The 17,354-nt window shown below is 37.0% G+C and overlaps 1 protein-coding gene across 1 annotated transcript in view; it reads left to right on the top strand.

The window, feature by feature from the left end:
• The window catches only part of LOC106875487 (tudor domain-containing protein 7), a 28,097-nt gene that overhangs the window by 7,944 nt on the left and 2,799 nt on the right, over nucleotides 1-17,354 (top strand). The window contains exons 9-19 of the mRNA XM_014923656.1: nucleotides 530-604; nucleotides 1,089-1,147; nucleotides 2,271-2,398; nucleotides 3,652-3,718; nucleotides 4,334-4,371; nucleotides 5,488-5,599; nucleotides 6,401-6,511; nucleotides 6,852-6,992; nucleotides 7,411-7,492; nucleotides 7,936-8,070; nucleotides 16,740-16,840. Coding sequence (XP_014779142.1) covers nucleotides 530-604; nucleotides 1,089-1,147; nucleotides 2,271-2,398; nucleotides 3,652-3,718; nucleotides 4,334-4,371; nucleotides 5,488-5,599; nucleotides 6,401-6,511; nucleotides 6,852-6,992; nucleotides 7,411-7,492; nucleotides 7,936-8,070; nucleotides 16,740-16,840 — 1,049 coding nt within the window. The remainder of the gene's footprint in view (nucleotides 1-529; nucleotides 605-1,088; nucleotides 1,148-2,270; nucleotides 2,399-3,651; nucleotides 3,719-4,333; nucleotides 4,372-5,487; nucleotides 5,600-6,400; nucleotides 6,512-6,851; nucleotides 6,993-7,410; nucleotides 7,493-7,935; nucleotides 8,071-16,739; nucleotides 16,841-17,354) is intronic.

Genomic DNA, 17,354 nt, shown 5'->3' with positions numbered 1-17,354 from the left:
CTGGCAACGGCCACGCTCAAAATGGTGCATCTCATGTGCCACCCGCACAAGAGCCAGTCTAGGGGCACTGGCAACGATCTTACTTGGCTTGCCGGGTCTTCTCACGCACAGCACATTTCTAAAGGTCTCGGTCAGTAGTCATCGCCTCGGTGAGGCCCAATGTACGAAGGTCTTGCCTCACCACCTCAGCCCAGGTCTTCCTGGGCCTACCTCTTCCACGGGTTCCCTCAACTGTTAGGGTGTGGCACTTTTTCACGCAGCTATCCTCATATATATATATATATATGGTTTGGCCAGCTGTGTTTGAGAAAATATATTTTCTCTTTGACTCCTCCCAAAATTCTTTCTAATATTTCTAATATTTGATAAGATAGATTAATCGAAACCAGTAATATTTTATTAAACATTCTCTAAAATATACTTCTGTACCGTTTCCAACTTTATTTACTTTTTTCAACTATATATATGTGTGTGTGTGTGTGTGTGTATATATATAATTAATTACAAACCTGAACCCCTCTTCTTTCAGCCCGCTTCCCCAGTGAACAAGAAGCACAGTACTCTGCAGCAAAGAATGCTTGTATCAGCCTTGGTCTTGATCCGTGTAAGTAATTTCAGCAAATCTTCAACACTCCACATTTGGAGGTAACTCAACCCATAGCATGTATACATACCTAACACCTACATCTTTTATCCTTCCCTTCACTTGTTTCAGTCAATAGACTGTGGCCGTGCTGGGGCACTGCATTGAGGACTTATTCCAGTCAAATGAATCGACCCCAGTACTTTTTTTTTTTTTTTTTTTTTAAAGCCTGGTTCTTACTCTATTGATTTCTTTTTGCTGAATTCTGAGATCAAATTCCGCTGAGGTTGACTTTACCTTTCATCCTTTCGGCGTCGATAGAACAAGTACCAGTTGAACACTGGGGGTTGATGCAATCAACTCATCCCCTCCCCAAAATTGCTGCCCTTGTGGCAAAATTTGAAACCATTATTATTATTATCACTAAAAAAAAAAATGTATATTTGATTCTTCACTGAAAATGTATTTTTAGAATGGTATCTTAGTAACTGTAAATTATTTCCAGATAAAATGGATGATCCTGTAGGAATTGATGAACATGAACTAAAGAAAAGGGTCCAGCAGGTAGGTGAGCCCTCAATCATCAAAAAACATAACCCTTTTTCTGTTGTTGTTTAGCACCAATTCAGCCATGATTGAATAGCTGTGTTCAAGTGCCTTCCAACCTAGGACTGTGTTATCAAATGTGTCCTTCCCTTATTAAAGTAGGGTGTAATTTTGAAAATTTGGTTGCTTTTCTAGCAGGTCAGGTGAGCACCGAGAGGCCTGATGACCACACAGAAGCAACTTTGATTTTATTATGGTTTTTGCTATTTGCAATGGAAACGGTATTAGTTCAAACTAGTGATGTATATATCATACCCAAAGTCTGTATAATGTTGAAAGCCTTGTCAACTATATTCTTCATCTTGAGAAAGCACCTCTTATAGATTTATAGTGTATAAAATTCAGAAAATATACCAGCAACAGGCTGAAATTGTCAAGTAGTGGTGGTGGCATTGCTAAATCCAGATTTTAGCTTTTTTTTGAGCTTCACCAGTAGCAAGTATGAACTGGCACCATAAGTAGGAATTGGTTGATACAGCATTAAGCTGGAAAGCTGAATAGAAATTCATTATTAGCAACAGAAGCAGTATTAGTTTTAAAAAATTGGCGAACTTAAAGTGTACATATGTTGAAAGCCTTCTAAACTGTAGTATTCATCTCGAGAAAATATCTCTTATAGATGTATAGTGTTAAAAACGGAAAGATATCAGCTGCAGGTGAAGGTTGCCCCCCAGCATTGGTGGTAAAATTACTGGGTCTAGATTTCTGTTTATTAGCTTCATCAGTAGCAAATATCTATGCCACTTCATGCCAAGCAAACATCATCTGCCAGCTGATGTAGTTAAACAATGACTGAAAGGTCACTGATGTCGTATGTTAGCAACAGGTTGAACAGAAATTCATTATTAACAATGGAAGCAGCATTGGTTCAAAATAGCAATTTATAGATTTTAAATCATTGAATCAGGAGCAATCTGAAGCTGGTTGGTGTTGAAAAGGGTTAGGTTAAAATTGCTGAAGTAATTTGAGACACATTTTACAGTAAGTTTTGTTTTGGTTACAAAACAAACTTCATTCCACTACTTGTTTTATTTTTAATATTAATATTGATCTTTGTTTGTTTCCAATTTACCAAATCTAGATCGTTGTTCAGAATGGGCTGTGGTTGAAAAATCTGGGAGAGACATATGAAAAACAGTTCGGAGAGACAGCTCCAGATAACCTGCAAGACCTGGTGCGATCTTGGGTCGACATGTTTAAGATAGAACAGTAAGTAACGAGCCATTTAATGAATAACTTTGACTTAATTTTTAACTTTAATCAGTCGAGGTAATTACTTCCTCTCACTTGTAAATGTTTTCTTCTGCACTTGGCTATTAACCCTGCAATTAAATTTCGTGGTTATTCCACTAATGATGTTAAATATCTTTCAAAAAAATAGCAGTGGTATGTTCTGCAAGTCACATTGCCTCAGTAAACCTTCTACTATAAGACCTAGGATGACCAAAGCCTTGTGAGTTGATTTGGTAGATGGAAACTGAAAGAAGCCTGTTGATGCCCATTATGTGTGTTATTGTCTCTTTACCTCCCCATCATGTTGTAAACAAGTATCACTGTGATATAAGTGGTGTCTTTCGTTTCTAGTCTTCAGTGAAAGCTGATGATGTCTGTTTGTTTTGTCTATTGAGATGTCATCAGAATAAGAAACTATCCTGTTTAGCTTAGGCAGCAACAAAAATATATATATCATCATCATCATTGTTTAACGTCCGCTTTCCATGCTAGCATGATACACACATAAAGCTTTTCTTGCGCCCCACAATAACACCACAGTTTGTGAATGCTGTAGTTATAAGAACAATGCCAGCTTTGATAGAAATTTAGGCCAAATACCTGGGATTTAGGAGAGGCAAGCGTGATTGACTTTCCTGTTCTTTGTTCATTTGTTAGGCATTCTTCTAATTTATAGATATGTATATCAGCAGACATTTGACTTGAATTCACATCAAAACTTCTGTTGTTATTTTCATGGCTACAACAGATTTCATTCAAGATGTTGTTTTTGTTTGTTTTCTTCTCCTTGGAGCTGTTTGTACGCTTTATTTGTCTTCGTTTTTCGTGTGATTTTTTTTTTTTTCCCCTTAACGTCCGCTTTCCATGCTAGCATGGGTTGGACGATTTGACTGAGGACTGGTGAACCAGATGGCTGCACTAGGCTCCAATCTGATTTGGCATAGTTTCTACAGCTGGATGCCCTTCCTAACGCCAACCACTCCGAGAAAAGTAGTTTCCAATATGACATTCCTCAATAAAAGATAGATTGGGATATAAACACTGCTTTTTGCAGTTAAGGGAAATGAAAATTTGAGTGGATATATCTGATTTCTGCAGTAAAAGGGTTAAATATTTCAATTGTGTCCATAGTACGGGTTGTTTAAAGCATAACATACAGCTGTTATATAAGATAAACAATAATATTATATGGAGTGATGTGAATGATATTATGTATTGTTTGTTAACAGAGCTTGTGCTACACAGATGGAAATCGTGTATCCAGTGAAACAGTCCTTGGTGTCATTTACAGGCAAGGTAGGCAGGCTTTTATTTTATAAATCTTCTATCTTGATATGTTTGCTCAGACACGGGTATGTGAGACTTCCTGAATGGCACTCCTAATGAAAAATTGCTTTGAATTATTTTTAGTATTGTGGCACACCCACTGAAGAGTCTTATGTGCAGACAATTCGCCAATTGCACATGTGCGCACACACACACATAATACACACATGCACACATTATTCACAGTGAATGGGAGAAAGAATAATTAATGTATATTGCAGAGTCCAGTTATTAGATTTACTTTGCTGCTAATTATTATGTCACAACTCAGAATTTCTATTAATTTTTAATTCCTCACTTAATGAAGCATTACCTCTATAATGCAATCATTTTCATAATTCTGTCGGTCATATTGTGACCCCCCCCCGACACTTCTTGTGCACCCCCCCTCCCTCACATCACATTGAGTACACTATGGAATTTCTGCTTCTCTTCTTTTCCATATATTAACTGTGGTCAATTTCGCTGACGGAAGCCCTCTTGTCCTCTTTCTTAGGTATTAAAATTGTGTTGTTTTTTATATCTTAATTAAAAGTACAATTAATTTCTTGTCTCTCTTTTCTTTGTTTGATTTCATTTGTTAAGGAAGTTGAAATAAAAAATGCTGAATTGTTACCAGTCGGGTAAGTTTACATTTCCTCTTCTGCCTCTTTATTCTTCCTCCTCCTCTTCCCTCTGCCTCAGCCTCCTCCTCTATCACTTAATTGTCATCATTGTACCACAACCACTACCACACGACTGCTATTTCACCATGACTCCACCACCACTATCACCTTCACCTACAATTACTGACAACATGAGACCTCGTTACTTGATTAATTTGACTTCCTAGTTATAATGGCCAGTCATCATCATCATCATCATCATTATTTAATTTCTGTTTTTCCATTCTGGTATGGGTCGGACAGTTTGACAGGAGCTGCTCAGGCCCCATGTCTGCTTTGGCATGGGGTTTTATGGCTGGATGCCAACCACTTTACAGAGTGTACTGGGTGCTTTTATGCAACACTGGCATGGGTGTGCATTCATGTGGCACCAGCACCCAGATCTCCTTCAAACCACTCCCCACCATGTACATAAAAAAGACACATTGGTCAATTTGTATAACAGGGACCATGACAGCATGACCTTAGCTGGACTGCCTTTTAGTGATTTATCCACACAATAAGGGGCTGATATGGGCTAAACAACAAATGAACCAATGGGGGAGGAGCCTGTGTGCTGCTAAAATGGCAGCCTAATCTCTCTCCAATTCTTTGTTGTATAAAATTGATAACCACCTGAGATAATCTTTTCTACTCTAGGCACAAGGCCTGAAATTTTTTTTTTTTGGTGGGGTGCACAGTTGATTAGATCAACTCCAGTATGCAACTGGTACTTAATTTATCGCCCCCCCCCCCCAAAAGGATGAAAGGCAAAGTCAACCTCAGTGGAATTTGAACTCAGAACGTGAAGACAGACGAAATACCGCTAAGCATTTCACCTGGTGGGCTAATGTTCCTGCCAGCTCGTCGGCTTGGTAACCACCCGAAATAATGTTGATGGTTGTCTGCTGGTCAAAGCTGAACTGGTTCAGGGCTGCCTGACAATGATGATGGTGGTACTAAGGATGTGGGGGGAGGGGGCGGTCAATAATATAAAACAGATGACATTGCCCCATTACCAGTGCCCAGCAGGGTACTACTATGCTCCAGCAATGATGACACCCTGGTTTCTTTTTTTATTTTTATATATTCCAGATCTGTACTCAATGTCTATGTTAGCTTTATCTACTCAGCTGCCCAATTCTATGTCCATTTTGAGAGCAGTTGCATTCAGGAGATTGACACTGAACTGAACCTTCACTGTCAGGTAAGTCTGTGTGTGTGTGTGTGTGTGTGTGTGTGTGATTTTATGGTATGCTACATGTACATCTGTGATGTCTTTTATCTTTTACTTGTTTCAGTCATTGGACTGCGGCCATGCTGGGGCACCGCCTTGTAGAACTTTTAGTTGAATGAATTGATCCTAGTACTTATTTATTTTTGTTTTAAACCATGGTACTTGCTCTGTTGCTCTCTTTTGCTGAACCACTAAGTCATGGGGACGTAAACACACCAACGTAGGTTAAGTGATAGTTTTGGCATGATTTTTGCAGCTGGATGCCTTTCCAAATGCCAACCACTTCACAGTGTGGATTGGATGCTTTTTCGGTGAATTTTCCTATATGACGAATTTTTTGAACAAGGTTGCTGGTATATAGGTGAGTGGTAGGTAAAGTGGAATCTTTATGTGCACAGATTCCAACTTTCAGTGTGAAGGTCAAGTTTGGAGTGCTGTCTAGACAGGAGACCTGGGCTGTAAATGAGAAAGAGAGAGAGAGAAAGATGAATATGTTTCTGAGAGGAACAAGGTGTTTGGTGTATATGTTTATAGGCAATGAAGTACAGGATGGATTGGAGGCCACGAATATTAGAGGAAACGAAGAAGAATTAACCAGCAGGGTTAGTGTTATTTTAGGGTTTAGGGATCTATAGCTTGACCTATGGGACTAGACATTCTATCTGATCAGTCAACAAACTTATGCCACAATACTGGGGATGTTTTAATCAATTCTGGTAATCTACCAATCAATGTGTTTTTAAGATATATTTGACTTTGTTTTATTTCCAGAAACGTCATGTGGATATAAAAGCTCTGCAGATTGGTGGATTTTGCGTTGCACAGTACTCCGACAACGATGCCTGGTACAGAGCATCTATCTTAGACATTGATGAAGAAAAGGTTTTTATTTTCATCTTAACATCTCCCCCACACCCCACATATAGTTGTTCCCTTTGTTCTTGTTTTTACCTTCCATCTACATCTGTTTTCTTCTAGTCTGCCAGTCTCTCTGTCTATTTAGTTTATCCCTCTCTACCTACCTATCAGTGTATTTAGTCTGTCTCCATGTCTTTCTTTCTCTCTCCCTCACTCCATTTATTTTCCTGTCTCTCTATCACTCTGCCTTTTTCACATCTCCCTACCTGTTTGTCTGCCTGTCAATTTAGCCTGCCCCTTTCTCTATCAGCCTGTCTGTTTGTCACCTGTCTCTCAACCATCTGGTTTCATGATTGCTTTACAGGGAGAAGTAGAAGTATACTATGTGGATTATGGTAACACAGAGAGGGTTTCTATTGACCGAATCACCAAACTGCCCACCTCTGTTGCCCACTATCCTGCTCAGGCTATTCTCTGTGCATTGTTTCAACTCATACCACCACAGGTAGGACTTTCAGTTTCATATTGTTGTTTTATATGTATGTGTGTTTATATGTATGTCTAAGCACTTCCTCATAGGGTTCTTCCAGAAGCATCCACCATCACACTTTACAGCCAAATTTCCAAGCGTGACCAACAGAGATTCTTGATATTATCCAACCATCTCATTCTTGGTCTAACCCTAAGTCTCCTAATGGTTGGGTTGGCTTTACGATTCTTTCCTCCAATTTTCTGATCTCTGAGTTACACAACCTGTCGAGTGATATTACACCAAAAGACCCTTCAGAGGAACCCCATTTCAGCCATTCTAAGTTTGGCTCTTTTGATGATTTACAAACCTCTCAAAAGAAAAAAAAAAAACTAATGCTTGTTAAATGACTGTTATGATTCTATAATTAATTGATTATTTTCTTTCTCATCAGGAGGAAAGAGACTTTGAAGCTTCAAAGCAGGAATTTGGAGCACTTGCTCAGGATCAACTTCAAGCTAGAACAGTATTAATTGGTAAATTCTGTGGTTGTTTAACATTTTTGTGTTTAATTCAGTTAAATTTGTTATTTAATGTGAAATTATATTAATTTTGTGGCTGGATATCATTTCCACCCTTCACTGCTAACGACACTCATCTTTACGAAAATAATGTATTCTGTATCTAAAAACATCAATGTTTGTCTGTTTGTCTTGAAACAGTGTTCTCGTTTCTTAGTCTATATCAAATTTCATAGGAAAGTCCAGATGCAATTTTGAATAACACACAAAATCTTGGGTCTGAAGTTCCTTTAGGGATGGAATATGGATGAGTGAAGAAAAGTGATGTAGGGAAATTGAAAATTATATTGGAGTTGTAGTTGAGTAGAAGTGTTAGTGTGAAGAACAAAAACATTGTCAGCCTGTTACTTTTCATGTTTTGTTTTTCTATTTTCTTTTTTCTTTCCCCAATTCTTTAGATAACAAAGTTTGTCATGTACTTCTAATCAACCCTGAATCATCGTCAAAACTATCCATCAATGATATTTTAGTGAACAGCAAATTGGCCTACCTCAGTCAGACTCCTGAAGCTGACTCAGAGGAGAACGAACCAGGTAAATATTCCATGATCTCTGACCCCTCTCCACCCTACCTGCTTTTTTCTTCCTTATCTCCTCTACTTAAAAAAAGAAAAGAAATTCTTCTCATTTTACTGTTTTTTTGTTTTGTTTGTTTGTTTATTATATTGTTGTGATAGAAAAAAATATTGTATATTCTGGCAAATGAGTTAAATTTTGCAGATTGAAATCTACAACCAAAAGATGTTGTTTTGGTGGATCAAAAGTTTCAGGTGAAATGTGGCAGGACTTGGAAAGACTGTGAAGAGGATTTGTCTGTCATCCATCTCCATGTGGTGAACACAATGTTTTCCTAAATGGTGGCAGTTGCAGGCTGTCCAGACCTTGAGCCATCTTCAAGACTCTCCCTTTTTCTCTTAAATTCAGCTTCCCACTTTGCAGTGTTGATAAAGCTGGATCATCATCGTCTAATGTGGTGAATGCAATGTAGTAAACGCAGTCAATGTTTTCCTAAATGGTGACAGCTGCACGATGTCCAGACCTTGGGGTCATCTTCAAGACTCTCCCTTCCTCTCTTAAATTCAGCTGCTTGCTTTTGCAGTGTTGATAAAGCTGGAGCATCATTCCCTAATGTAGCAACCGTGTCAGCATGAATGAACTTGGGAGCTAAACCCTTTTTCAGCAAGTATTTGATAATACCAGGATGCCATATTTTGACCTGTCACAAAAATTTGTGGAAACTCCTTAAAAGTTATGATTGTAACAGAAAACTGTCAAAGACTAAACTTTCTTCTTTCAGAGTTTACATTTGTCTCAGAATCCTTTACTTTGTCTTTAATTATTGTAATTTCTAAAGAACTAATTAATGAAATTAATGTTTGCAGTGTTCTAAGAGTGCTAATAACTCCTCAGCAAAAATAGCTAAAAGTGCATGAACAGTACTTAGAACAATGTGCCGGAAGTGGACAGTGAATGAGTCACTTAAAAGTAAAATGAGGGAAGAAGAGGCATCAGGCACACTGTTGGCGAATTTCATGAAGTCTTCAAGTTTTGAAGGATGTTGTGGTCTTGACGACACCTAACAACTGATGTCGGTAGTTTATTTCCACGCATCAGCATTTCTGAGCATGAAAAAATATTTCTGAATATCACATGGATCTTGAGTTTGAACCTTATACTGTAACCAGTGTTGACTTAAAGGCCATGACAGCCACATGAAACCTGTTAGACAGCAGTAGTTTACCACTGATCTGGAGAGCATTGCCAAATTCTTATTTTTATGTTGTGTAAACTTTTGTTTTGTCATTCTGATCAATTGATTGTTATAAACTTGTTCCATATTTTTCTGTATTGTTTGCAAATTTTATATATATGTACATTGTTTGTACATCATCAATGACTTAATTTTATGAAGTAATGTACAACTTCACAAGCTTATTATTAATGTTCAGTACATACATTACATCACACGCACACACATGCTCTCTCACACAATCACACACACACACACACACACACACACATACACGTATAGCCTCTACACAAGCATACATTTGCATATAAGAACCTATTACAAACACATACACTCACACACGCATACATTCTGACACATAAACGAACACACTCATTATTGTATATATATGAACGAAACTACCTCTGTTTTTGTTTCCAGAAAATGGGGTCTGCTCCCCCACGTCTCCTCCTCCTTCTCCTTCTCCTCCCACTTTATGTGTGGATAGCGTACGTGATGAGAAATTTGCAGGTGGTGGTATGGATCAAATATTTAACATATACCTATATGTATATATATATATATATTTATATTTATTTATGTATGTATATATATATATAACATATCTATATAATCCATAGTGATTGCTGGGTTTTTAAACTTTCTAAAATTTGTTTTCCTCCTCGTTCCATCCATTTCTGTTGACCTTTGCCCCCTGCCCTCCTCCTCCACATACACCCAACTATTCGTACCCCCCATTCTCTGCACCCATTCCAAGAAACTTAAGTTTTCATTTGTAGAAATGGGTTTTGACCTATTTAGTTTTTCTCATTTCCTCATCAATGTGTCAAAGTTCTAATATTTAAAAAAAAAGTTAATGAGTAGAATAATAATCGTCCTGAATATTGGTCTGCAGTGGTGGTCATGGCAGAAATGCAACGGTTTGCTCTTCCTGTGCACATTTTGTAATGGCTTCTTTCAGTGAACCTGGAGTTATGTCTTGAAATATAGCAGTGTCATCTTGTTTGTTGCTTAGATCAGACTTTCTAGAAAAGACAGAAAAGGAGACTGTAGCATGACCGGAATACCCCCTAATTGCCATCAAGTTCTGTCTCTACTATAAACAGATCTATGATTAAAGGCATGTTTGTTGCAATCATCTTGTCTTCTCTTTTTGAGATATGGTCTATCAAGGACTACATTATTAAGCATGTCCTTTCTCATTTTCCGATGGGAGAATGGGATTTGAGGGACATTTGGCTGCTATTTCTATCAGGTTGCACAACCTAAAACAGGCTTCTCTGTTAGCTCTGCTAATGTGTCCGTCATCATTTTAAGATTGTAGGGTGAAATTTGAAGGACATTTGGCTGTTATTTCTATCAGGTTGTGCAACTCAAAAAGAGGCTTCCCTGTTTATTGTATATTATTGTTGTTTAGCCATGTGTTACCTCTGGTCAATCAAACTTATAATCAGTCATTTGACCCCTATAAACCAAGTCATTTGGCTGTTTTCGATGAGAGAGTCCATCATTCTCCTACAATGCATAGAATATTAGAATTTTTTGTTTATACAATTCCTAATAATATTTAAATATAAAGATGTAAAAGGGAATTTTTTTTAAAGCGACAAATCACTAGGGTCCATCTGAATAAAATAGGAATCAAAGGGATCCATAGGAAAGAAATGGTTGAGAAGCACTGCTATAGGGTTGGTTAAATACTCCCTTGTGTGGATATGTGTATTTATAAGTGAGGTCCTGTTGAAGAACGAGACCTAGAAATGTTGCAACTGTCAACTGTTTACTCACAAAATTCATTTAATGTGTGGCTGTTTACAAGTGTCAGTGCTGAGCCAGCAGACTTTTCCTCAAAGACGGATGACAATGTCATGGTTTCAAGCCCTGACTGTTCCATCTTTCTTAGTAAGGGTCTACCCTGAGCTGCATTATGTAATCTCTTTTTCTTAACCTTTTAGCATTCAGGTTATTCCATCAAATGTAATGCGTATTTACCTGCATTGCTTTTCAATTTAATCGATACATTATCTTGTAGCTTCAGGATTTCAATGACTCGATTGTTATTTTTCGAATGACATTGTAGGGTAGGTGTGAGAAGCTGGATCTGGTCAGTCTGAACATAAAACAGGAAGATTATTTAGGCTGGATATGGCCGGTTTAAATGCTAAAGGGTTAAGACGGTAGGGCATGATTTGAGGGTTATTTGGCTGCTATTTCTAGCAGAGGTTCCCCTTGGCTTCATGATAATTGATATTTTGTTTGTCTTTGGTACAGTTAGCTCTCCCCACCTTCTCATCTTTCTACAATCCTGTCTATTTTCCTCACCCATCCTGTTTGTTCTCATGTAAAATCTCCCTCCCCTCCTTCTCCCACCACTCCCCTTTCCCTTCTTTAAGAGAATTGCGATGGTTTTAGCAGGAATACATCTCCCTCCATTTGTTGGATTTGTAGTTCTTTACAAACTGATTACTAACTCTTTAATCCTCATTTTACTGCTTCTTCTTCCAACGGTGTTGGTTTTTGCATGACTAACTGACGCTTTTCTATAACTACTACTACTACTACTACTACTACTACTACAGCTAGTATCACTTCTACTACTATTACCACTACTACTTCTCAGTATTTTGTTTTTGTTAAAATATCTCCTCTCCCACTATTGCCTTCTCTTTCATTCAACCGCTAGCTTCTAGCTGCTATGTCATATAATCAACAGTTTCCAGGTATCCGTATCTCTTTCCCTTTTTTGAAACTCGTATGATTGCTTTGCTGATAATTCAAAGATATTACACACATGCACATATTATATATCATCATCATCATCATTGTTCAACATCTGTTTTCCATGCTGGCATGGGTTAGATGGTTTGATAGGAGCTGGTAAGCCGGAGAGATGTCCTGACTCCAGTTCTCTGTTTTGGAATGGCCTCTACAGCTGGATGTCCTTCCTAAAGCCACCCACTTAACAGTATGCTGGGTGATTTTTTTATATACCATGAGCATGGATGCATTTATGTGGGCCTGGCAGGAGTGCATTTTACGTGGCATCAGCACATAAAATGCCCCCGTGCTGGTATGACACACACACACACACAAATAGATAACTGATAGAAAATGGAATGAATAACATTCTTTATTTACAATCACTGCAATTGTTTCGACACATTTTCACACCTGTAATGCATTGGTGAGATGTGTAATTAGTATCATGCATCTAAGGTGTAAAATTCACCTCTTCAGGTGATTGTTTAAATATGTCTTTCATTAGACCCTACCATCATTTCATTCAGTGTGAGAATGCATACCCAAAGTGATGTTGTCTCCCAAATCTTATTTATATGTGTGTATATATGATGAGACACACAAACATGCAGAAACACTGCCCACCAGGTGGTTTCCTGCCAGTATATGTCTTGTTTGCTTGCATAAAACTGTTGTGATTCAGGACTAAATAAATCCTGGGGGCTTTGATTTCTCTGCCATTGAGAGAAGCCCAAGCCAGCACGTTATTATATGAATGAATATTTTCAAGGGAACTGATTCCAGTACGAGTAACATCGAATTACCAAAGAATAATTGATGGAAGATGATGCAACTTGTTCAGTTTTATCTTTGCCTCAAAGTAACACGGAGATTTCAATTCAGCAGGCCGTGTGTAAGCTTTACCATATGAGCAGACATTGCCAAAGAGACTCCTTGCGTTATGTAGGTGTCTAACATACGAGACATCCTGTTCTTGAAAGTCATTGAAATCGCCATTCTCTGCTAATCCTTTGACTCCTTAGCATTCGGATTATTCTGTCGAATGTAATGCTTATCTATTCTGAATTAATCCTGCATTATCTCATAGGCTTCACGATTTTAATGATAGACATATTTAGTTTTAGAATGACATTGTAGCTTAGATGTGAGAGACTGGATCTGGCTAGTTTCAACTTAAACCAAATCGAATATTTGGTCCAGATATGGCTGGTCTAAGGATTAATAGGCTTCTACTTTGAATGTTTTATCATCTGTTGTCCTGCTGTACATATTCAGTTTGGTCTTTCAGCATTCTACTTATTTGCTCTGCTGTTACTTTTTGTATTCCACTACTATTTTCATGGGGATGTTTGTCTGCATATCCTGTTCATTTAATGATGATTATCAATTGGCATTTAAATATTCACAGACTGTCAAAGTTGGCTCAGTGCATTGCTCTGAAATATATTAAGCTTTTCTTGAGCCAGTCTGTCTTGTGCAGCAGAAACAGAATTATATTCTCCACACCTATGTCCATATTCAGACATTTGTTTCAGTTGTTTTGTCCCATTTTTGTTTGTTTGTTTGTTTGATTCAGCTGTTCTTCTCTCCTTTTGTTGTTGCCAGACATTCTGTTTTAATCACACATTTTTTTTTTTTTGGATGGCCCATGTTGAATTCAAAAATTCTAATGTGTGAACAAATAATGCAGTATGTATACTATATTACTGTATTATAATCAATATGTTTAATGAAATCAATATATTGCTTAACAATAATCACATAGTCAATGTGGGCGCAGAATATAAGCCAAGGCTTTCATCATTCAAAGGATTATGGTTTACATGTTTGTGTATAATGGAACGAAATTTGAAATGGAAAAATTTCTGTTTGCTTTTGATATGATGCATAGATATAGTGCAAACATTTTCACAAATATTCTCTAAGTTTCTCAAAGGAAAGTTTTGTAATCACTTATATTTTCATGAAGTCGATTGAATAGGGGCAGTAGAGTTAGATAGATAGGAGAGAGAGAGAGAGAGAGAGAGAGAGAGAGAGAAAGCATTGCAAGTGAAAGTGTGTGTGTGTAAAAGATGAAAAATATTAAATGAAATAACTTGGAAAAGGATACAAATGAAGTTTGTGAGAGAGGGAGAGAAAAGACAAAGAGGGAATAAGATATTGAAAAGAAGAAAAAAAAGAGGATGAGTAATGAAGAGGCAAATAGAATGAGGAGTAAATTGTTAAAAAAAGGCAGACTTTCTCACAGTGAATTAGATTTAGTGTTCTGATTGGATCATATTTCTTTAATTTCATATTACTCTCTGTCCTCGCCTAATGCCTAATTCTGAAGCAGATGTATGATGAGTTCTAGCAATAGGTTATTAATATCTCTATGCCTAAGTGAAATATATAATATATATATATATATATACATATATATATATATATATATATATATGTATTATATATTTGATAATTTTTCCACTTTACTAATTAGTTGTTTATAAATCATTACCCATTTATTTGCAAGTATCGAATTATTAAATATATATAAACACACATGAAATCAATCTGACAGACAAGAAGTATGTAGTCACTGTGTAAGCAAATGCTACCCAGGGGGGGCCCACAACAAATAGAAAGAAAAAAAAAAATTGAAATTGATTATGAATAACTGTTATGTCTTTGAAAAACATTCCTATGACTGATTGGAAAAAAAAAAAAAAAAGGAAATTGTCTTCTCATAAGACTAGGTGTTATAGATGGTGGTGCTTCAAATGGAGTAGAGTGGTTTGCTTGCATGTCAGCATGACAGGGTTAATAATAATAATAATAATAATGGTTAAAATGGTGGTGGTGACAATTTCTTCTTGGATCCTGTTTTATTGCAGCAATGTTTGGTTTTTGATATGTTTTTGGATGCAGATGCTGGTACATGGCATGTTGGCTTCTTAAATGCATGCCTGCATTTTGGAAATGCATGGAAGCACGCACATACACACCCACACATTTTAAAATTAATTATCAGACTCCTGTTACTAAAATAGTGAAGGCATGTTGCCTCGAGGTTGGGGTGTTTCACTCACAGTTGTGAGATAGTGGTTTCAATTCCAGGGCTGGCTGGTGTGTTGTGTTCATGAGCAAACTCATCTCACATTGCCCTGCGATCACTTTGTCACCTGATGTGTGGCACTTTGTGCACCTGTTCAGGTAATATCGATTTGCTGGAGGGAGTGAGCTAATGTACAGAAAAACCACCTGATCACTATAAACCAATCATCTGTGCAGCCTGTTCAACAAGAAATTGTTGAATCATTTTTCTCAGATTCAAGAAACAACCAAGAAGATTACTAAAATATGAAACAGAACCCTTTTTTTGTTTTTGAGAAGGTCCGGGGGGTCAGCGAGGGATTCAGTTTAGAAATGGAGGAAAGAAAGGCACTGGAGAGGCAAAACCTGTCTTCCTTCAAGTTATACCCCACAGGAGAAGATGAACTAAGTGCTGTAATGAAAGGCTACGTTTTGTGTTCAAATCTAGCCTAGGTCAATCTTGCCATCTCACCTGTCTTAGTGAAGTACCTGGTAAATAGTGGGATTGATATAATTGACTCAACATCGTATTTGCCTGTTAGAAATTATAAAAGTGATGCATTGGTGGAACCATTTAATGTTGGACAAAAGGCCATGTAGTATTTGTTTTGGCTTTTTATGTTCTGTGTTCAAACTCACCCAGGTTCGACTATGTCTTTTCTCTTCTTGGTATTTTCTGGATATAGTTGGGGGCACATCTATGTGCGGCAGCAGCAGTCCAAATGTGGGTGCTATACTCCATTGGTGCTATATGGAGTGTCTGCAATTTTTAGGGGACACAGTGTCTTTCAGGCTTCGAAGGGAATGGTTAATCTTTAGGGATCCTCTCTTTTGCTACTTTTTTGTCATTAACTCTTTTGTTTTTATACTTCTGTTGAAACACATTGCACTTGTTTTGATTAATTTAAAAAACAAATTAAAAATTTAGTAAAATAATTTTGTCATCAGTAAGCTGTTATTTGGAACATATATATTAAGAATTTTAAGGGCTTGTCTTAAATTAACCCTTTAGCACTCTGTCAACTGTAATGCTTATTTATTCATATTGTATTCAATTAATCATGCATTATCTCTTAGCTTTGAAGTTTGGATGATGTGGTTGTGTAATATTACAATGACATTATCAGGTAAGATGTAAGATCTAGCCAGTTTGAACATAAGAGGCAGAATATTTTGGATAGATGTGGTTGGATTAAATGGGTTAAATCACTTTAAAGCAGGAATTTTGTATTGTGGAATCAGGGTTCATCTCAGATGTATTGATATAAAAAGGGTCAATGTACATAAACACACACACACACACACACACGTCTCGTATGTTTGCCTAGAATTTAGAACCGATTCAGATAATGTCTTATCTGTTCCTATATAACATTGCTTTACTGACCTCATTAAGTATGCTAGCACTCTTAACTGTTAGGTTTTCATGCAGGAGGTGTCCCTCAGTAGCTCTTGAGTCATTCCTCTATAAAATGTTGCTATGTCTTAGATATAATAACAACATCAAAACAAATTATTCTCAACCTGTTCACTTAACTTTACCAGTTGTTGCTAATTAACAAAAGTTACCCCTATTTCATTTCTTTCAACAATGATATTGTCATTTGACCTTATTTTGCAGCACCTTTAATGTTGCCTGCTGATAGATTCTGGGATGTCTACGTGTGCTTTTTGTCATCTACAACGGACGTCATCATACGCATTGTTGGTGAAAATTACTCAGTGAGTACCTCTGCCATTACTTTTCCCCTCCGTCTTTCATCCATAGAACTTTTATCTGCCTCTCTCTGTCTTTTGATAACATTGGTCAAACAGCCGGCTTTCAATCTTTTAGTTACTAAAAGATGGAAAGCCAGCTGTTACTGTCTCTGTTTTTCAATAAAACATCTCTCCCTTTTCCAGTTAAGCAGGGGGTCCCTAATGACAAGGCTCTGGGCCAGTACCAGGCCATGGATTATTTTGTACTGCCACACAGCAAGAATACACTTCTTAAATTTTATTTCTACTTTATTGACTATCACAGTCTGCAGAGTGTTTTTGTATTATATATGTAATATATATGTATTGTATATGTAATATATATTTGTGTGTATTGTATATGTAATATGTGTGTGTGTATATATATATATATATATATATATATATTGTATGTGATATATATATATATATATTGTATGTGATATATATATATATATATTGTATGTGATATATATATATATATATTGTATGTGATATA

Source organism: Octopus bimaculoides, chromosome 23 (assembly GCF_001194135.2).
Source record: "Octopus bimaculoides isolate UCB-OBI-ISO-001 chromosome 23, ASM119413v2, whole genome shotgun sequence".
NCBI lineage: Eukaryota > Metazoa > Mollusca > Cephalopoda > Octopoda > Octopodidae > Octopus > Octopus bimaculoides.
This window is presented reverse-complemented; position numbering and strand designations above follow the sequence as displayed.